The 23,107-nt window shown below is 38.9% G+C and overlaps 1 protein-coding gene across 5 annotated transcripts in view; it reads left to right on the forward strand.

The window, feature by feature from the left end:
• The window catches only part of BRCC3 (BRCA1/BRCA2-containing complex subunit 3), a 79,397-nt gene extending 56,594 nt beyond the window's left edge, over positions 1-22,803 (forward strand). For all 5 annotated transcript variants that reach the window (XM_086385909.1, XM_086385911.1, XM_086385910.1 and 2 more), the window contains 4 exons: positions 17,798-17,929; positions 18,421-18,464; positions 19,633-19,802; positions 20,871-22,803. In XM_086385909.1, coding sequence (XP_086242035.1) covers positions 17,798-17,929; positions 18,421-18,464; positions 19,633-19,784 — 328 coding nt within the window. In that variant the 3' untranslated portion in view covers positions 19,785-19,802; positions 20,871-22,803. The remainder of the gene's footprint in view (positions 1-17,797; positions 17,930-18,420; positions 18,465-19,632; positions 19,803-20,870) is intronic.
• Positions 22,804-23,107: the final 304 nt, after the last annotated feature.

The raw sequence follows: 23,107 nt of genomic DNA on the forward strand, positions 1-23,107 counted from the left end.
ATCCTCGTACCCCTGGGATAAAGCCCACTTGGTCATGGTGTATGATCTTTTTAATGTGTTGTTGGATTCTGATTGCTAGAATTTTGTTAAGGATTTTTGCATCTATGTTCATCAGTGATATTGGCCTGTAGTTTTCTTATTTTTCTGTGGCATCTTTGTCAGGTTTTGGTATTAGGGTGATGGTGGCCTCATAGAATGAGTTTGGACGTTTACCTTCTTCTGCAATTTTCTGGAAGAGTTTGAGTAGGATAGGTGTTTACTCTTCTCTGAATTTTTTGTAGAATTCAGCTGTGAAGCCATCTGGACCTGGGCTTTTGTTTGCTGGAAGATTTCTGATTACAGTTTCAATTTCTGTGCTTGTGATGCATCTGTTAAGATTTTCTGTTTCTTCCTGGTCCAGTTTTGGAAAGTTGTACTTTTCTAAGAATTTGTCCATTTCTTCCAAGTTGTCCATTTTATTTGCATATAGTTGCTGATTATAGTCTCTTATGATCCTTTGTATTTCTGTGTTGTATATGGTGATCTCTCCATTTTCATTTCTAATTTTATTGATTTGATTTTTCTCCCTTTGTTTCTTGATGATTCTGGCTAATGGTTTGTCAATTTTATTTATCCTTTCAAAGAACCAGCTTTTGGGTTTGTTGATTTTTGCTATGGTCTCTTTTGTTTCTTTTGCATTTATTTCTGCCCTAATTTTTAAGATTTCTTTCCTTCTACTAACCCTGGGGTTCTTCATTTCTTCCTTTTCTAGTTGCTTTACGTGTAGAGTTAGGTTCTTTATTTGACTTTTTTCTTGTTTCTTGAGGTATGCCTATATTGCTATGAACCTTCCCCTTAGCACTGCTTTTACAGTGTCCCATAGGTTTTGGGTTGTGTTTTCATTTTCATTCGTTTCTATGCATATTTTGATTTCTTTTTTGATTTCTTCAGTGATTTGTTGGGTATTCAGCAGTGTGATGTTCAGCCTCCTTATGTTGGAATTTTTAATAGTTTTTCTCCTGTAATTGAGATCTAATCTTACTGCATTGTGGTCAGAAAAGATGCTTGGAATGATTTCAATTTTTTTTAATTTACCAAGGCTAGATTGATACCCCAGAATATGATCTTTCCTGGAGAAGGTTCCGTGTGCACTTGAGAAAAAGGTGAATTTCATGGTCATAACTTTTCTTCCAAGGAGTAAGTGTCTGTTTATTTCATGGCTGCAGTCACCATCTGCAGTAATTTTGGAGCCCTAAAAATAAAGTCTGACACTGTTTCCACTGTTTTTCCATCTATTTGCCATGAAGTGATGGGACCAGATGCCATGATCTTTGTTTTCTGAATGTTGAGCTTTAAACCAACTTTCTTACTTTCCTCTTTCACTTTCATCAAGAGGCTCTTTAGTTCTTCTTCACTTTCTACCATAAGGGTGGTGTCATCTGCATATCTGAGGTTATTGATATTTCTCCCGGCAATCTTGATTCTGGCTTGTGCTTCATCCAGCCCAGCATTTCTCCTGATGTACTCTGCATATAAGTTAATAAGCAGGGTGAAAGTATACAGCCAGATGTACTCCTTTTCCTGTTTGGAACTAGTCTGTTGTTCCACGTCCACTTCTAACTGTTACTTACTGACCTGCGTACAGATTTCTCAAGTCAGGTGGTCTGGTATTCACATCTCCTGAAAAATTTTCCACAGTTTATTGTGATCCACACACTCAAAGGCTTTGTAGTAGTCAATAAAGCAGAAATAGATGTTTTTCTGGAACTCTCTTGGTTTTTTGATGATCCAGTGGATGTTGGCAATTTGAACTCTGGTTTCTCTGCCTTTTCTAAAACCAGCTTGAACATCTGGAATTTCACAGTTCACGTATTGCTGAAGGTTGGCTTGGAGAAGTTTGAACATTACTTTGCTAGCGTGTGAGATGAGTGCAGTTGTGCGATACTTTGAGCATTTTTTGGTATTGCTTTTCTTAGGGCTTGGAATTAAAACTGACCTTTTCCAGTCCTGTGGCCACTGCTGAGTTTTCCAAATTTGCTGGCATATTGAGTTCAGCACTTTCACAGCATCATCTTTTAGGATTTGAATTAGTTCAACTGGAATTCCATCACCTCCACTCACTTTGCTCATAGTGATGCTTCTTCATAAGGCCCACTTGACTTCACATTCCATGATGTCTGGCTCTAGGTCAGTGATCACACTATTGTGATTATCTGGATCGTGAAGATCTTTTTTGTACAGTTCCTCTGTGTATTCTTGCCACCTTTTTTCAATATCTTCTGCTTCTGTTAGGTCCATACCATTTCTGTCCTTTATCGAGCCCATCTTTGCAGGAAATGTTCCCTTGGTATCTCTAATTTTCTTGAAGAGATCTCTAGTCTTTTCCATTCTGTTGTTTTCCTCTTTTCTTTGCACTGATCGCTGAGGAAGGCTTTCTTATCTCTTCTTGCTATTCTTTCAAACTCTGCCTTCAGATGCTTATAGCTTTCCTTTTCTCCTTTGCTTTTCACTTCTCTTCTTTTCACAGCTATTTGGAAGGCCTCCCCAGACAGCCATTTTGCTTTTTTGCATTTCTTTTCCATGGGGATGGTCTTCATCCCTGTCTCCTGTACAATGTCATGAACCTCAGTCCATAGTTCATCAGGCACTCTGTCTATCAGATCTAGGCCCTTAAGTCTATTTCTCACTTCCACTGTATAATCATAAGGGATTTGATTTAGGTCATACCTGAATGGTCTAGTGGTTTTCCCCACTTTCTTCAATTTAAGTCTGAATTTGGCAATAAGGAGTTCATGATCTGAGCCACGGTCAGCTCCTGGTCTTGTTTTTGCTGACTGTATAGAGCTTCTCCATCTTTGGCTGCAAAGAATATAATCAGTCTGATTTTGGTGTTGACCATCTGGTGATATCCATGTGTAGAGTCTTCTCTTGTGTTGTTGGAAGAGGGTGTTTGCTATGACCAGTGCATTTTCTTGACAAAACTCTATTAGTCTTTGCCCTGCTTCATTCCATGTTCTAACACAGCAGATCTCAAATTTTGTTGCACATGTGATTCTTTTGTTTGCATTTTGAATGGGTTTGTTTTTCCCACCATGACTCTTTGAGTTGTATATTTGAAGGCTATTATTTCTGTATTAACATTTTTTATGATCCTGAGTTCTTTCATTCCTTGGGTTAATTTTACATTTGATTCTCTAGAGCTTTACAGATAAATATTATGTCTTACCTGTAAATAGAAGTTGTTTTACTCTCCAGTTCTTATGCATCTGATTGACTTTCTTAGGTGCTACTGCATTGCCTAGTATCTCCTTTATATTTATATAACATTGGAAAATAGTAGGCGGTCTTACTTTGTTTCTCATCCTGGTGTAAATTCCTGTAGTATTTCACTATTAAATAAGAAAGCTGAGCACCGAAGAATTGATGTTTGAACTATGGTGTTGGAGAAGACTCTTGAGAGTCCCCTTGGACTGCAAGGAGATCCAACGAGTACGTCCTAAGGGAGATCAGTCCTGGGTATTCATTGGAAGGAGTGATGTTGAAGCTGAAACTCCAATACTTTGGCAACCTGACATGAAGAGCTGAGTCATTTCAAAAGACCCGGGTGCTAGGAAAGATTCAGGGCAGGAGGAGAAGGGGACGACAGAGGATGAGATGGTTGGATGGCATTACTGACTCAATGGATATGAGTTTGGTAAACTCTGGGAGTTGGTGATGGACAGGGAGGCCTGGCGTGCAGCAGTTCATTGGGTCACAAAGAGTTGGACACGACTGAGTGACTGAACTGATACATATGCTTTCCTATTAAGAAAATTAAGGAACTGAAGATGGTGGAGTAGATGGACGTGCATTCATCTCCTGTAAGAACACCAAAATCACACTAGCTGGTGAACAACCATTGAAAGGAGGATGTTGAAACCCACCAAAAAATAAATACCCCATGTTCAGGGACAAAGGAAAAACCACGAGATGTTAGGATGGGTACAATCATGTTACAGTCATACCCCATGTCTGCCAGAGACTCTTGTGCTGTGCTAAGTGGCTTCAGTCATGTCAGACTCTTTGCGACCCCGTGGACTGTAGCCCACCAGGCTTTTCTGTTCTATTGGATTCTCCAGGCAAGAATACTGGAGTGGGCTGCGCTCTTCCTGAACCAGGGATTGAACCATTGAGCCTATAGCCCTACCATGAAGACTGCAGACTCCAGGACTGGGCCGCCTCAGGCCAAACTATAGGGAGGAAACACAATCCCACACATCAGCAGAAAATTGGATTAAAGATTTACTAAATATGATCCTGCCCACCAGTGTAAGACCCACAGCCAGCCCCTCACGTTAGGAAGCTTGCACAAGTCTCTTATCCTCATCCATCAAAGAGCAGACAGATTGAAAACCACAATCACAGGAAAGGTGCCAAAATGATCACATGGATCACAGCCTTGTGTAACTCACTGAGGCTATGAGCCATGCCATGCAGAAGAGCTGGCAAGAATACACAGAAGAACTGTACAAAAAAGATCTTCACAACCCAGAGAATGACAATTGTGTGATCACTCACCTAGAGCCAGACATCCTGGAGTGTAATGTCAAGTGGGCCTTAGGAAGCATTACTATGAACAGAGCTAGAAGAGGTGATGGCATTCCAGCTGAGCTATTTCACATCCTAAAAGATAACGCTGTTAAAGTGCTGCACTCAATATGCCAGCAAATTTAGAGCACTCAGCAGTGACCACAGGATTGGAAAAGATCAGTTTTCATTCCAGTCCCAAAAAGGGAATGCAAGAGAATGTTTAAACTGCTGCACAAATTGCATTCATTGCACTTGCTAGCAAGGTCATGCTCAAAATCCTTCAAGCTAGGCTTGAACAGCATGTGAACCAAGAACTTCCGGATGCACAAGCTGGATTATGAAAGGGAGAAGAACCAGAGATCAAATTTCCAACATCCATTGGCTCATAGAAAAAAGAAAAGGAGTTTCAGAAAAACATCTATTTCTCCTTCATTGACTACATGAAAGCCTTTGACTGTCTGGATCACAACAAACTGTGGAAAATTTTTAAGGAGGTTGGAATACCAGATCACCTCAGCTGCCTCCTGAGAAACCTGTATGCAGGTCAAGAAGCAACAGTTAGAACCTGACATGGAGCAATGAAGTCGTTCAAATTTGGGAAAGGAGTATGTCAAAGCTGTATATTGTTACCCTGCTTATTTCACTTCTTTGCAGAATACATCATGAGCAATGCTGTGCTGGATGAATCAGAAGCTGGAATAAGGATTTCCAGAAGAAATATCAGCAATCTCAGATATGCAGGTGACACCACCCTAATGGCAGTAAACAAAGAGGAACTAAAGAGCCTCTTGATAAAGGTGAGAGAATGAAAATGCTGGCTTAAAACTCAACATTCAAAAAACGAAGATTTGGTATCCAGTCTCATCACCTCATGGCAAAGAGATGGGGAAAAAATGGAAACAGTGACAGAGTTTATTTTCTTGGGCTCCAAACTCACTGCAGATGGTGACTGCAGCCATGAAATTAAAAGATGCTTGTTCCTTGGAAGTAAAGCTGTGACAAACCTACACCACGTATTAAAAAGCAGAGACATCACTTTGCCGACGAAGCGGCAAATAATCAAAGCTCTGGCTTTTCCTGTAGTCATTTATGAATGTGAAAGTTGGACTGTAAAGAAGGTTGTGTGCTGAAGAATTGATTCTTTTGAACTGTGATGTTGGAGAAGACTCTTGAAAGTACTGGGACAGCGTGGAGATCAAACCAATCAGTCCTAAAGGAAACAGATTCTGAATATTCATTGGAAGAACTGATGCTGAAGCTGAAGCTCCAATACTTCAGCCACATGATGTGAAGAACTGACTCACTAGAAAAGACCCAGATGCTAGGAAAGATTGAAGGCGAGAGGAGAAGGGGACAACAGAGGATGAGATGGTTGGATGGCATCACCAACTCAATTGTTTTGTGTTTGAGGAAGCCCTGGGGGATGGTGAAGGACAGGTAAGGCTTTTGTGCTTCAGTCCACAGGGTCAGAAGGAGTCAGACACAACTTAGCGACTGAACAGCAAATTAAGAAAATATCTATAAATCCTTCATAATTACCTCTTTTTTTTTCTGTGTTTGTTCAGGAATGACTGTTGAGTTCTGTTAAGTTTTTCAGGACCTATGAAGGTAATTCAGGCTTTCTTTAGATCTGTTAATATGGTATATTATATTGATAGATTTCCTACTATTGAGCCAAGCTTGGCTTCCTGGGAAAATATGCTATGAGGTTTTCCTAATGTGTTATTGGGATGTTTTTGCCAATATTTTTAGTTTTTGCTTTTGTATCGAGTCATAAGTGATAACTTTTTGGAATTTTTTTGTATTATTAGGTTTAGGTTTCCATATCATGCTTTGTTGGGATAGTTCCTCTGTTTCTTTTATGGTAATAGATCTACTTATGCTTTTTTTTCTAATGAGGTCAGTTTTTATTGACCTGTATTTTCTTAAGAACTTATTCATTTTGTCTCATTTTCAAATTTATTTGCATAGAGATCTATCTACCAGAGAGTCTCTTATGGTATTTTAAATCTCTTCTATTTCAATAGTTACCTCCCCCTACTCATTGTTAATTTCCCCCCAAACATTTTTATGTATTAGTTTGTTTGTTCCTACTCACATTCTCACAAATTTTTACTTTATCTTTCATTATTTCCTTTATGTTTTTTTTTTTCAAATCTTCTGAATTTTATTTCCTTATGTTTTATTTTGGTTATTTTCCTGTACTTTATATTAACCTTTAGAGTTTGGAATTTATTTAATATATTTTTTGTCTTTCATTTTTATTGATGTAAGTGCTTAAGGCTATGAATTTCCACTGGTCTCAGCTTTAAGTATATCCCATGCTAGGATAGTAGCAGTATTTTTATTTTCATTATTTGTTAAAAAGTGGTTTAATTTTGGTTTTCATTTTACCCACCCATTGTATTCCTGTCTTTTTTTCCTTCTATTTGGTATCTATGCTATAGCTTTTCTGAAATGGTCCTGATCCATAATAAAAAAAAACTCAAACCTGAAGCCCTTCATTGTTTGCCTGTTTCTCCAGCCATTGCCTGGCTAACACTCATCTTTGAGGACTAAGCTCAAATTTAAGAATTCTTCTCTGATACCTGTCAACCTTCAATATCAACCCAGTTAAGTACTCCTTCTGAGAAGTAAATAGAATCCCTTCAGCTGTAGACTTCAAAACTCTATTCTGACTTATGAGTTCCGGCAAACTCTAGAGCTTCTTCATAACCTTAGTTTGGTTTGTTGATTTTAGCTTTTCAGTGGAAGTGTAACACAGAGACAGAAAAGCACACTAATTATGTGTCCAGCTCAATCAGTTTGCATAAAGATACCTACACAACCCCAACACAGGTCACGAATGTGCCTATGAAGCTAAAATATATATCAGGAAATAGAAACTTACTAGCTCCCCAGAAGCCCCTTGCGTGGCTCCTCTCAATTGCTAAGCCTTTGCTCCTTTCCAAAGGGAACCATTACGCTGATTTCTAAAAATACAGATTAGTGATTCTGTCTCATAATGGCTGCTTTAAAGTTTTGTCAGATATTTCCAGCATATGTTTCATTTTGCTTTTTTGTGTCTGTTCATTATCTTCTTCCATGCACGATGAGATTTCTGTGGTTCTTTATATGTTGAGTAATTTCGGTTCCTAGCTTGATTATTTTGGATATTACATTGTAAGTTCTGAAGTCTTGTTTATATCCATGGCTTGTATGGTATTTTGAATTTTGGTGTCCTTCCCTAATCCACCTGTTACTATTTGCTTTGCAGAGTTCACAAGTAGCCAGGCCTGGAATTCTGTCTGGGTTTTAGAGTTGAATTCAGTGCAAGATAAGGATTGTATGTGTTTATTTCATCTTGTGTGTGAAGTCATCCAATGTTTTGAGGTTTAATAATATACTTACAAATACCCTCTGAATCAAAGAATAAATCAGAAGGGAAATCAGAAAATATTTTGAGCTGAATGATCATTTTTGTAAAAAAGTAAAATTTGGGATGCAACTAAATGGGTACTTAGAGAGACATTTATAGGTCTTTGGTTCTTTCAAAGAGAGCAGTCAAATTAATAAGCCCCCAGGAAGACCAATCAAGGTAAAAATACAGAGCATAAACTTACAAATGTAGAGAATGAAAAAGGGAAAATCACTTGTAATCTTACATATTTTGAAAGGATAAGAATATATTATGAAGAATGTAAGTTAAATGGATTCATTCCTAGAAAAGCACAACTTTCCAAATCTAACAAAATACATAAAATCAGAGCATATGCAGAATACATCATGCAAAATGCCAGGCTGGATGAAGCTCAAGCTGGAATCAAGATTGCCAGGAGAAATATCAAGAACCTCAGATACGCAGATGACACCACCCTTATGGCAGAAAGTGAAGAGGAACTAAAGAGCCTCTTGATGAAAGTGAAAGAGGAGAGTAAAGAAGCTGGCCTAAAACTCAACATTCAAAAAACTATGATCATGGCATCTTGTCCCATCACTTCATGGCAAATAGAAGAGGAAGAAGTGGAAGCAGTAACAGATTTTATTTTCTCAAGCTCCAGAAGTACTGTGGACAGTAACTGCAGCCATGAAATAAAAAGATGTTTGTTCCTTGGAAGGAAACCTATGACAAAATGAAACAGCATATTAAAAATCTGAGATATCACTTTGCTGACAAAGGTCTATATATTCAAAGTTATGGTTTTTCCAGTAGTCATGTACAGATATGAGATTTGGACCATAAACAAAGTGCTAAATAATTGATGCTTTTGAATTGTGGTGCTAAGATCACTAATGCGTTATAGTCTATCAAATGTTTAAAGAAAAAATAACAATCTTATCCACGCTGTTTCAGAAAATTGAGATATGGGAAGACTTTGTATGCAGTCAACATAAACCTTACATCAAAATCTAGAAAGGGTAATTAAAGAAAAGAACATTTGGAACATACTCATTTACAACTAAGATGCCGATGTCCTGCCACACCCAGTATACAAAAGTTAACCTAAAATGTGTCAAAGACCCATATAGAGAAGCTAAAAGTATAAAACTCATAGATTTAAATCTTTGTAACTTTGGACATGGCAATGGTTACTTAAATATGTCACCAAATGTACAAGCAATAATTTTTTTAAAAAAAGATAAACTTGGTAAAAAATTTAAAATTTGGTACACTGAAGGACATTATGAAAAAAGTGAAAAAGTCCACACAGAATAGGAGAGAATACATGTAAATCATATATTTGATCATGGTATAGCATCCAGAATATGTAAAGAACTCTTACTCTAAACAATTAAAAGACAAGCAACTCAATTTAAAAACAGGCATTTAACATGGAACTGGAAGTCCTAGTCAGAGCACTAGGCAAGAAATGGAAATAAACAGCATCCAAATTGCAAAGGAGGAAGTAAAATTATCTCTGTTGACAGATGACATAATATTATATGTAGAAAGCCTCAAAGACACCACTAAAAAACTATAAAAAGTAATAAATTCAACAAAGTTGCAAGATATTAAATCATACAAAAACATCTCTTTTGTTTGTATACACTAACAATGAACAATCCAAAAAGTAAATTAAGAAGATAATCCATTTACAATAGCATCAAAATGAATAAAATACTTAGGAATAAACCTAACCAAAAAGTGAAAGACTTATACAGTGCAGACTACAAAGTGCTGCTGAAGAAAAGTAAAGAAGACACAAATAAATAGACATCCCATGTACATGGATTGAATAAGTTGACATATTATTGACCAGAGATGTATCAGTACATCTTTTGTTACCCAAACATTATTGACTGGAATGTTTCAATATTCATTTGCATAACAAATCACCAGCCACAGGCATTAGTTTCTGCAAAAATCCCCAGGTCAATAATGTGTTAATATTGTTAAGATGTAAATACTACTCAAAGTGATTCACAGAATTAGTGCAATCACTAACAAAATCCCAAAAGTGCTGGTTTTTGTTTGTTTACAGAAATAGAAAAGCCGATCCTAAAATTCATATGGAATCTCCAGGGACCCTGAGTGGCCAAAACAATTTTTAAAAAGAATGAAGTTTGAAATCTCACACTTCGTCATTTCAAAACTTACTAAGAAGCCCCAGGAATCAAAACAGTGTTGTACCAGCATAAAAACAGACATAAAGATCAAAGGAGCAGAATAATAAATCCCAAATTAAACTGTCACATATGTGGTCAAATGATCTTTGACCAAGTTTCCAAGAATACTTAATGTGATGGACTTCCCTGGTGGTACTGTGGATAAGAATCCACCTGCCAGTGCAGGTAACATGGGTTGGATCCTTGGTCTGGGAAGATTCCACATGTTTCGGAGCAGCTGAGCCCATATGCCCCAACTATTGAAGCCCTCGTGCCTAGAGTCTGTGCTTTACAATAAGAGAAGCCACCCCATCGAGAAGCCTGCATACCACAAAAACAAAGAGTAGCCCTCGCTCAACACAGTTAGAGTAAAGCCTATGTGCAGCAACCAAAAACAAATAAATAATTTACAAAGAGAACATTAATTTAAAAAAGAACACGATGGGAAAAGGACTTCTCTTCAATAAATGATGCTAGGAAAAATGGAGAGTTGCATACAAAAGAATCAAGGTGGATCCCTACCTTGTACAATATGCAAAAATTAACTCAAATGGAATAAAAACAGAAATGTACAACTGAAAACTATAAAAGTCCCAGAAGAAAATGGGGAAAGCTCATGAAATCTAATTTGGCAATGACTTCTATTAGGGGACTTCCCTGGTGGCTCAGATGGTAAAGTATCTGCCTTCAATGTGGGAGACCCAGGTTCAATCCCTGGGTCGGGAAGATCTCCTGGAGAAGGAAATGGCAACCCACTCCAGTATTCTTGCTTGGAAAATCCCATGGATGGAGGAGCCTGGTAGGCTACAGTCCATGGGGTTGCAAACAGTTGGACATGACTGAGGGACTTCACTTTCACTCTTAGATATTACACCAAAAGCACAGGTTACAAAAGGAAAAACAGACGAACGCACTACATTAACCTTAAAAGCTTTTGATCATCAAAGGAAACAATTGAAAAGGCAATCTACAGAATGGGAGAAAATATTTGCAAATCCTATATCTGATAAGAGGTTAATATCCAGAATATATAGAGAATTCCTACAACTGAATGACAGAATAACTTAATTTAAACATGGGCAAAGGACTTAAGTAGACATTTCTCCAAAGAAGATAAACAAATGGCCAACAAACCTGAGAAGATGCTCAACATCACTAATCATCAAAAAATGCAAATCAAAACCACTGTGAGACATTACTTCACACACTTTAGGATGGCCATTATCAAAAACACAGCAAAGAACAGATGTGTGGTGAGGATGTGAAGAAGTTGAAAGCCTTCTGCTCTGTTGGTGGGAATGTAAAATGGTGTAGTCAGTATGGAAAAGAATACAGAAGGTCCTCAAAAAAACAAAAACAAAGCAAGAACTGTCATATGACCAGGGATGTCACTTGTGTATATCCAACAGCACTGAAAACAGAATCTCAAAGAGATATTTGCACACCCACATTCATTACAGCATTATTCAAAATAGCCAAGACTATGGCTCAGATCATGAGTTCCTTATTGCAAAATTCAGACTTAAATTGAAGAAAGTAGGAAACACCACTAAGCCATTCAGGTATAACCTAAATCAAATCCCTTATGATTATGCAGTGGAACTGAAAAATAGATTCAAAGGATTAGACATGGTAGAGTGCCTGAAGAACTATGGACAGAGGTTTGTAACACTGTAGAGGAGGCAATGATCAAAACCATCCCAAAGAAAAGGAAACACAACAAGGCAAAATGGTTGTCTGAGGAGGCCTTACAAATAGCTGAGAAAAGAATAGAGGCAAAAGGAAAAGGAGAAAAGGAAATATATACCATCTAAATGCAGAGTTCCAAAGAATAGCAAGGAGAGATAAGAACGCCATCCTCAGTGATCACTGCAAAGAAATAGAGGAAAACAATAAAATGGGAAAGACTAGAGATCTCTTCAAGAAAATTAGAGATTCCATGGGAACATTTCATGCAAACATGGGCACAATAAGGGACAGAAACGGCAAGGACCTAATAGAAGCAGAAGAGATTAAGAAGGGGTGGCAAGAATACACAGAAGAAATGTACAAAAAAGATCTTAATGACCCAGATAACCATGATGGTGTGATCACTCACCTAGAGAGCCAGACATGCTGGAATGTGAAGACAGTGGGCCTTAGGAAGGTGATGGAATTCCAGCTGAGCTATTTCAAATTCTAAAAGATGATGCTGTTTAAGTACTGCAGTCAATATGCCAGCAAATTTGGAACACTCAGTAGTGGCCAGAGGACTGGAAAAGGTTACTTTTCATTCCAACCCCAAAGAAGGGCAATGCCAAAGAATGTTCAAACTACCACACAATTGCACTCATTTCAGATGCTAGCAAGGTCATGCTCAAAATCCTTAAAGCTAGGCTTGAATAGCATGTGAACCGAGAACTTCCAGATGTTCAAGCTGGATTTAGAAAAGGCAGAGGAACCAGAGATCAAGTTCCCAACATCAGTTGGATCATAGAAAAAGCAAGGGAATTCCAGAAAAGCATCTACTCTGGTTCATTGACTACGTGAAAGCCTTTGACTGTCTGGATCACAACAAACTGTAGAAAATTCTTAGAGAGATGGGAATACCAAACCATCTTGCTCGTTTCCTGAGAAACCTGTGTGCAGGTCAAGAAGCAACTGTTAGAACCAGACATGGAGCAGACTGGTTCCAAATTGGGAAAGGAGTACATCATGGCTGCATATTGTCACCCTGCTTATTTAATTTATATGCAGAGTACATTATGCGAAATGCTAGGCTGGATGAAGCACAAGCTGGAATCAAGATTGCCAGGAGAAATATCAATAACCTCAGATATGCAGATAACACCACTCTAATGGCAGAAAGTGAAGAGGAACTAAAGAGCCTCAAGATGAAGGTAAAAGAGGAGAGTGAAAAATCTAGCTTAAAACTCAACATTTCAGAAAACTAAAATCATGGCATCCAGTGCCATACTTCATGGCAAATTGCTGGAGAAAAAATGGAAACACTGAGACAGACTTTATTTTCTTGGGCTCCAAAATCACTGCAGATGGTGACTGCAGCCATTAAATTAAAAGATGCTTATTCCTTGGAAGAAAAGCAATGACAAACCTAGACAGCATATTAAAAAGCAGAGACATCAATATGCTGATAGAGGTCCATATAGTCAAAGGTATGTTTTTTCCAGTAGTCATGTATGGGTGTGAGAGTTGGACCATAAATAAGTCTGAGCACTGACAAATTGCTGCTTTTGAATTGTGTTGTTGGAGAAGACTCTTTAGAGTCCCTTGAATAGCAAGGAGATCAAACCAGTGAATCCTAAAGGAAATCAATCCTGAATATTCATTGGAAGGACTGAAGTTTAAGCTCTGATACTTTGGCCACCTGATGCGAAGAGCCAACTCATTTGAAAAGACCCTGATGCTGGGAAAGACTGAGGGCAGGAGGAGATGATGGTGACAGAGGATGAATGGTTGGATGGCATTATCGACTTGATGGACATGAGTTTGAGGAAACTCTGGGAGACAGTGAAGGACAGGCAAGCCTGGCATGCTGCAGTCCAGGGGGTTGCAAAGAATCGGGCATGACTGAATGACTGAACAACAAAAAAGACATGGAAACAACCTATATATACTTCATTCTGTGGAGAGATATTTTGAATGACATTTTTAAAAACTTCCATGTACAGATGTTCATTGATAGCATATAGAAACTGATCTGTGTCTATGTTAATCTTGTACTTTATAACCCTGCTAAACTCATATAGATAGTCATGTTGTGTGCAATAGAAGAAACACGTACAGGATTTGTATGTTGAATTATTTAAAACTCATGAATAAAATCAAAGATATAAATAAATAGAGAGATTTACTATGTTCATGGGTTAGAAGAGTCAGAGCAGCAAACATATCAATTCTCTCCAAAGCTATAGATTTAATAGCAATCAAATTCCAGCAGAAAAAAATATAATTGTGGTTTACTACTGCGTAGTGTTTTGGGTATTTCTTTTATATGCAAAGATCTTATGAGCCAATAAAACTTTCAAAGTAAAAAAAAAATTTTTTTTTGAGATCAGTCCTGCTATTCTAAAATTTTATGAAAGGGCAAAACAACCTTAATAGCCAAAAAGATCTGGTGAAACGTGTATAAATTTGGAGGAATCACATTCCCAGATACTGAGCTGCTATTAAGCTATAATAATCAAGACAGGTGGTATTGGTGAAAGGATCAGAAATCCAAAGAGCAGAAGAGAGATTATTGAAAGATACCCTCTTTTATAAAGATGCTAATTGACCCCATTCATGAGGGCTCCAACCTCATGGCCTAATCACCTCTCAAATGCACAGATATTGGAGGCCACATGAAGACAGAGACAGAGATAGGAGTTAGGCTGCTAGAAGCCAAGAATCTCTTCAAGCCACAAGAATGTGCCTGTGGCCAGGAAGGGTTTCCCATCTAGAGCTTTCAGATGTGGGGCCGTAATAGGTTTTTGGGGGCAAGGTGATGGGGGAGTATTAAGGGTTTTCTACATATAAGATTAACGCTTCTGCAAACAGAGAGAGTTTGACTTTATTTTTTCCAGTTTGGATACCTTTATTTGTTCTACCTGCAGAATTGCTCTGGCTCAGAGATCTAATGTTATTTTGAAGAGAAGTGGTAAGGGGGCCAGACATATTCTGCTGGGTGGTAAAGAGAGAGAAGGGAGCTAGATCTTATGTTGAGGTACCACCCTGGGCCAATGAAGTCACAGAATACCAGGGACCCTCAACTTTGGATGCTCCATTGAACCCACTGTTAGGTGGAGATTAGGTGTATTTGGGGTGAGAAGTATTTAGAGGTAGATTGGTTGGCCTTGGAGTAACAAGCCTACTCTAGCATGAAAATGGAAATATTTGTATATTATGTACCTATTTCCTTCCAGGGGAGAAAATGGGAAATCAGGTGAACACTGAATTAGAACAAGTAATAAAGTAATCCCTTCCACATAACAAAGCTGATGGAGCCATTGAAGAGTCTCTAGTTCCTCTTCCCCCAGGCTTTGTGATCAGTGTGTTCCACCTCATTGGCAACTTTCTGAAAACAGTATTAATAAGCTATTTCCCTTGTCTGGGAAATGAGTATAAGGACTTTATTTTCTATGAGAATACTGGCTCTGCAAATGTACTTCCAAATTGCTCCCCACATGAGCTCAGTTTGAACCATATCCCCTTTGGAGTTACTAAATGAGTTATAGGAATGTTTAATGTTTGAAGCATACCGTGTCCAAAAATTTCTTTTAAAACTATAGAAAACTTCAGATTATGACAACTCAGCATTAAAAACTTACCAACTTCTTGATATATATCCAAAGGAAGTGAAATCAGGGTCTCAAAATAATATCTGGGGTCCCATGTTCATCGCAGAATTACTCACAGTAGTCAAGGAATGAAAACAACCTAAATGTATGTCAGTGGACAAATGGATAAAGAAAATGTGGTATATGTCTGCATATGTGTATATACATACCATTTTCAACAACATGGATGAACCTTGACTACATTATGCTGAGTGAAATAAGTCTAAGAAAGACAAATACTGCAATGCATGCCCTCACTTGCTAGGCTGGATGAAATACAAGATGAAATCAAGATTGCTGTGAGAAATATCAACAAGATGCCTGTGTGCTAGTCGTGTTCAACTCTGCAACCCTTTAGACTGTAGCCAGTATACTGGAGTGGGTTGCCATTTCCTTCTCCAGGGGATCTTCCTGACCCAGAGATCAAACCTGTGTCTCCTACATTGCAGACGGATTCTTAACCTGCTGAGCCATCGGGGAAGCCCATCAACAAGATGATACAACTCTAATGGCAAAAAATGAAGAGGAACTAAAGAGCTTCTTGGCAAGGGAGAAAGAGGATAGTGGAAAAGCTGGCTTAAAACTCAACTTTCCAAAAACGAAGATCATGGCATCCAGTCCCATCACTTCATGACAAATAGAAAGGATAAAAGTAGAAGCAGTGACAGATTTTGTTTTTTGGGCTCCAAAATTACTGCAGATGGTGACTGCAGCCATGAAATTAAAAGACCTCTTGCTCCTTGGAAGGAAAGCTATGACAAACCTAGACAGCATATTAAAAAGCAGACATCACTTTGCTGACAAAGATCTGTATAGTCAAAGCTATAGTTTTTCCATTAGTCATTTACAGATGTGAGAGTTGGGCCATAAAGAAGGCTGAGCACCAGATAATAGATACTTTCAAATTGTGGTACTGGAAAAGCCTCTTGAGAGTCCTTTGGACAGCAAGGAGATGAAACCAGTCAATCCTAAGGACAGTGAACTCTGAATATTCCCTGGAAGGACTGATGCTGAAGCTGAAGCTCCAATACTTTGGCCACCTGATGTGAAGAGCCAACTCATTGGAAAAGACCGATGCTGGGAAAGATTGAAGGTGGGAGGAGAAGGGGACGACAGAGGATGAAATGGTTGGATAGCATCACCAACTCAATGGACATGAGTTTAAGCAAACTCGGGGAGATAGTGAAAGACAGGGAATCCTGGTGTGCTACAGTCCATGGAGTCACAAAGAGCTGGACACAACTGAGCAAAGAACAATAATAACAATGCTCTTACATGTGGAATCTAAACCCATCAAGCTACTAGACACAGAGAGGAGAATGGTGATGGCAGGGGTGGTAGAGGGGAAAATGAGGAAGTGTTGGTCTAAGGGTACGAGTTCGGGAGATCTAATGTCAACATGGTGAGTATCTACTTGAAATTTGTTAAGGGAGATCTTAAATGTTAAATCAGCACAAAAATGGTAATTATGTGAGCTGATAGATATGTTAATGCACTTGAGTGTGTTGATTGTTTCACAGTGTGTGTGTGTGTATATATATATGTGTATATATATATCATAATGTCAATTTGTATACCTTAAGAAGTGTAGGTATATAAGACAAATAAGAATTTTATATATATATATATATATATATATAATTTGGTGGCTTATACCGTAAAGTGCTGCCCGCGATGTGGGGGACCCAGGTTCGATCCCTGGGTTGGGAAGATCCCCTGGAGAAGGAAATGGCAACCCACCCCAGTACTCTTGTCTAGAAAATTCCATGGATGGAGGAGCCTGGTGGGCTACAGTCCATGGAGTCGCAAAGAGTCAGACATGACTGAGTAAGTTCGTGTTTTTTCTTTCTTTCTTTTCTTATATAGTTTGTCAATTTATTTGCCAACTATACCTCAGTAAGTTCAGTTCTGTTCAGTTGCTCAGTCATGTCTGACTCTTTGCGACCGCATGGACTGCAGCTCACCAGGCCTCCCTGTCCATCACCAACTCCTGGAGTTTACTCAAACTCATGTCCATCGAGTTGTTGATGCCATCCAACCATCTCAGCCTCTGTCATCCCCTTCTCCCGCCTTCAATCTTTCCCAGCATCAGGGTCTTTTCCAGTGAATCAACTCTTTGCATCAGTTCAGTTCAGTCCCTCAGTTGTGTATGACTGTTTGCGACCCCATGGACTGCAGCATGCCAGGCCCATCACCGATTCCCAGAATTTACTCAAACTCACGTCCATTGAGTTGGTGATGCCATCCAACCATCTCATCCTCTGTCATCCCCTTCTCCTGCCTTCAAGATACCTCAATAAAGCTGGAAACAAAAACTGACATGACCCGACCTGGTTGTCTTCCAGGTATGAGAGAATTGAAATCCCAATTCATATTGTACCTCACGTAACCATTGGGAAAGTATGCCTTGAGTCAGCAGTTGAGCTGCCCAAGATCCTGTGCCAAGAAGAACAAGATGCATATAGGAGGATCCACAGGTAGAGACCCTCGCTGCTCATCTTTCTACTTCTCAGGGCCTGGTCCCCATTCCCTCCCGTCCTGTCATCTTTGGCAGCTCAACTTGTGAGCCCCCTTTGCTTTTTTGCTCTCTTATGAAAAAGCTTTACAGTAGTTTGCAGTCATCAGTTTTCTCACCCTGTATGATAACAGTCTCTTTACCACTTGTTTCTCTCCTGGTGTACTTTGCATCCTCCTGGGGCAAAGATAATTTTTTAGTTGCTAAAAAAAATTAACATCTAAGTTAACCCCATGTACTATGTGACGCCTTCAGTCAGAGACAGTAATTTCCAGATTATTTCTTTGAATTATTTCAATGTTCGAAATGAAAGTACATCCCCCCATCATGAAAAATTTAACAAGAATGGAAAGTTAAATGATCCATAATTATCTGTTCTGGCAGCAGACTGGTGCCAGCCAGATTAGATGAACTGATGCTCTGCTACTAATCTATTTTATCCTATCCCTTTAGCCTTACACATCTGGACTCAGTAACCAAGATCCATAATGGCTCAGGTAAGATTTTTTTTCCCCTAAAGTATAAACAGTAAAATACTCACATGACCGAAGCAAATTTAGCTGAAGTAACTGAATTGGTGAGTACAAATTACCCTGGAGTTTTCTTTCCCAAGAGCTTTTCCACTTGCTAAGCCTGCCCCCACAACTTTTCTGTTGAACCCTGCGGACAACTGAATACCATACATGCCACCCAAAGGAAGACTGGAATGTTTGCAGCAGCAGTATTTGCAATAGCCAAAAAGTGGAAACACCCAGCTGTCTGTCAGTGGGTGAATGGATCAACAAAGCGTGATCCATCCATACAACAAAGTATTGCTCAGAAATGAAAAGAACAAACTACCGATATGTGATGGAGAAGGAAATGGCAAACCACTCCAGTATTCTTGCCTGGAGAATCCCATGGACAGAGGAGCCTGGCAGACTACAGTCCATGGGGTCGTAAGAGTTGGATATGACTTAGCGACTAAATCATCAAATCATCACATGGACAACCTTGATGAATCTCAAAACCATTATGCCAGGTGAAGTGTCATGTAAACTGTTACATACTTTATAGTTCCATTTATATGAAATTCAAGAATAGGCAAGAGTAATGGGGCTTCCCTGGTGGCTCAGAAGGTAAAGAATCCACCTACAACATGGGAGACTGGGGTTTGATCTCAGGGTTGGGAAGATCCCCTGGAGGAGGGAATGGCTACCCACTCGTTATTCTGGCCTGGAGAATCCCCATGGACAGAGGAGCCTGGTGGGCTACAGTCCAAGGGGTTGCAAAGAGTCAGACACGACTGAGTAACTAAGCACAGCACAATCCATGGTGACAGCATAGATTATGGATTAGTGTGGGGAAGTCTTGAAGGTTGGGGAAAGAGACCCTTTTGGGGGTCTTAGCCCTTTTGCTATGAGAGTGAAAAGCTGGTTATCTTTCTGCTCTCTGCATAGGCAGGCTTCCCTCTGGATTATGGGTTCAGGGATGTTCAGGGTAGCCTCCGAATAGGTATCTTCCTTGCTCAGTTATCCTGCTGTCCCCTGGCTGCCCATCCAAAGCTGTCTGCCAGTTCTACTACTATACTTTTTCTATGTTCTCCTCCTTCCCCTTCTTCCTGTACTCCCTGGTGTGGGGCTGCTGATGGTGGAATGTTGTCCTTGTGTTTTGTTTCTGTTGAAGTATTTACCAAGAATCTGTGCAGTCAGATGTCAGCGGTCAGCGGACCTCTACTGCAGTGGTTGGAGGACAGACTGGAGCAAAACCAACAGCATGTGCAGGAGCTGCAACAAGAAAAGGAAGAGCTTCTGCAAGAACTTTCTTCTCTAGAATAAAGCAGGAGACAGAACGGGGTAAAATGCTTTTCTTCCAATTTGTGTTAAACATGGTCTGCAATTTCACATATAGGATGTGTAGGAATATGAGGGAGCAGCTCTTTTTATACCCCAATGGATGTGTCTTATGCCTGCAATAAACAAACACAAGACATCTTCCAGAAAGTTTAATTTAGGGCTTAATAAACCCTCCTACCTGGAACTGGCCTACACAGAGCAAATGCAGGGTGATTTAAGTAGAATATGAAAGCTTTTTAAAGACTGTGGAAGGTACATTGGCAAGGACATTCTATAATAAAATGTCTGGGGAGTATATCTCAAATGTTCATTTCCCCCTGGAATGAGCTAAAGGAAGAAGAGTATTTCATGTTTGATTTTGTACTTAGGATGCTTATATTGGACAAGTAAATAAGTACATGAGGGTCAGTGGAAAGAAGTGACTCTACCTATACTTTTTGCCCCCACTGACAGGCATATATCTCGTGTCTTCCTTCCTGATCTCTAAAATAGGTATTCTGAGATATCTAGGAAAGGTTGAATCTATGTGGGTGCTCTTTATAACCAAAAACATAAGTTCTGACATATTTGACTTTGAAGCAAATTCCTATTGAGCAGATCCTAGACCCTAAGAACTAGTATAATATAAATGTGTTTTTCCAGAAACATTTAGGACTTAGGATGTAACAGAAATCACACTTTAAAAAGTTCTGTTGCATCCTTCTTACCATGTGTAACCACAAATGATAAGTGTATCTTCAGAAAAGAGCCAAGCCTACCTCATACTAGAAATTACAGTGGGAATTGAAGGAGTTAGAAAGATGACAAAGAAAGTCCTAATCCCAACAGCAGTGACAAAGGGTTGGTTTTTGTTTTTTCTTCCTGTTTCTCCCTAAATTATTGCTTTTCACATTTCAAAGTATAGTCCAGAACTACCTGTACCATAATCATTTGGATGTCAGACTTCATCTCTTCATCTCAGAACCAGAAAAGGTCATGAACTTTCTTAGGGCATATGTAGTCTAAATGTTGTGTTTTCCCTCATTTCCCACAGCCAGAGTTCTTCTCTATTCTTTTCTTTCCCTGTAGGAAGGATGAAGATATCCAGGAATAAAATTAATTAGGCTAAATCCATTTTGAAGAAGAAAAACTGGGGGGACTCCCATTACCTGACTTCAAGATTTACTATAAAGCTGTAGTGATCAAGACAGCCCAACCGATTTTGACAAAGGTACAGAAGCAATTCAACGGAGGAAGGATAGTCTTTTCAACAAATCATGTTGGTGCAGTTGGCAAAGAAAAGAAACTTTGACCTAAACTGTATACAATATACAAATTTGAAAATGTATCATGATGTTAGGTATAAGATGTAAAACTGTAAAACCTTTAGGGAAAAAAAAATCATAGAAAAATCTTTAGGATCTTGGGCTAGACAATGAGCTCTTGGCCTTCACCCCAAAAGCACAGTCCTAAAAGGAAAAAGTTGATACACTGGACTTTTTCAAAAGGAAAAACTGCTCTGCAAACAATTTAAGAGGAAGATGTTATTGACAGAAATCACTTGCAAACCATTTATCGTGATGAATCCAGAATATATTGTATAAAGTCAAGAGGAAAAAAAATAGTACAACTAGAAAATGAGCAGAAGACATGAATAGACATAGCACTGAAGAGGGAATGTTAATGGCAAGCAAGCATAGGAGAAAATGCTGAATCTTATTAGTAATCAGGGGATGCAAATTAAAACCATAAGGAATTATGACTATGTACTTATCAGAATGGCTAAAGAAAATAATAATGAAAATGGGGACTTCCTGGCAGTTCAGTGGTTGAGACTCTGCCTTTCAGTGCCAGGGGCATGGGTTTGATCCCTAGTTGGGGAACTAAGATCCCACATGCTTCAGGGTGTGGCCAAAATTTTTTTAAAATAGTGAAAATAGAAGATGCTCTTAAGCATACAAATTGGAGATCTCTTACCTTGCTGAATGGAATGTAAAATGGTAAGCCACTCTGAAAAAAAGAGTTTGGAAACTTCTAATAAACTTAAACATGAAAGTAAAAGCGTTAGCTGCTCAGTCATATCTGACTCTTTGGACTCCATGGACTGTAGCCTGCCAGGCTCCTCTGTCCATAGGGATTCTCCAGGCAGGAATACTGCAGTGGGTTGCCATTCCCTTCTCCAGAGGATTTTCCTGACCCAGGGATCGAAAGTTAGACATACATGTACTTTATTACCCAGCAACTGTTTTTCTGGACATCTATCCCAAAGAAATGAAAGCCTATTTTGGCACAAAAACTTCTATATAGATGTTATTAGCACTTTCATTTGTAATAGCCCCAGATGAAACAACCCAGATGTCCTGCAGTTGTGTGTGCAGTTAAACCAACCATGCACACCACGGGATACTACTCTGCAATGTAAAGAAACAGAATATTGATATACACAACTTGGATGGACCTCAAGTGTATTATGATGAATGAAAAAAGTCTCAACAGGCCACCTGCTGTATGACTGCATTTGTATAACATTCTAAATTCTTGAAATGAAAAAATTATAGAAATGAAGAACAGATTAATGGTTGCCAAGGATAGGACTAGAGTGGGTATGAGATATGCGTGATTATAAAGGGTAACAACACAAGCAGTTCCTTTGTGCTGATGGAACAGTTCTATTTCTTGATTGTGGTGCTGATTACATGAATGTATATCTGTACTAAAACTATATAGAGCTACACAAAAAAACCCCACAAATGAGTGCATGTAAAATCTGGTGAAACCAAATAAGGTCTATAGTCTAGTCAGCAGTATTGTACCATTGTCAATATGTTGGTTTTGAAGTTGGACTATAATGATGTGTAAGATCTTACCACTGGGGGAAACTCAGACTCCCTGTACTATTTTTGCACCTTCCTGTTAATCTGTAATTATTACAAAATAAAGAGTTGTAAGTTTTAAATAAGGAACTAGGAGGCATGGTATGTACTTGTGAAACAAGAGTAATAAAAAGAAAATTTGAGGGGAATAGGATGATTTGACTATTTTTACAGGCCAGCCTTCAGCATGTGTCCCTTCTAAGCTATTTACACTGATGCAGTTATGACCATTTGAAATTCTTTTTCTAACCTGATAATCTGGGTTGTAATTTGTAAAACAGGAATGTGGGGAGAGGAGGTGGGTACTCAGAAATGTCAAAGTACATGCCATGCCTGAGGAAGCAGGGCTGGGATGAGGGCCTTGTCTGGGGCCAAATGATGTAGCAAATAAGTAAATATAGTGATGGAAATGGAAGCCAGGTTTGTCAAGTGTCAGTATTAATGTGAAAGTTT

Source organism: Bos grunniens, chromosome X (genome assembly GCF_055505025.1).
Source record: "Bos grunniens cultivar Pamir isolate PY7600 chromosome X, Bosgru_T2T1.0, whole genome shotgun sequence".
NCBI lineage: Eukaryota > Metazoa > Chordata > Mammalia > Artiodactyla > Bovidae > Bos > Bos grunniens.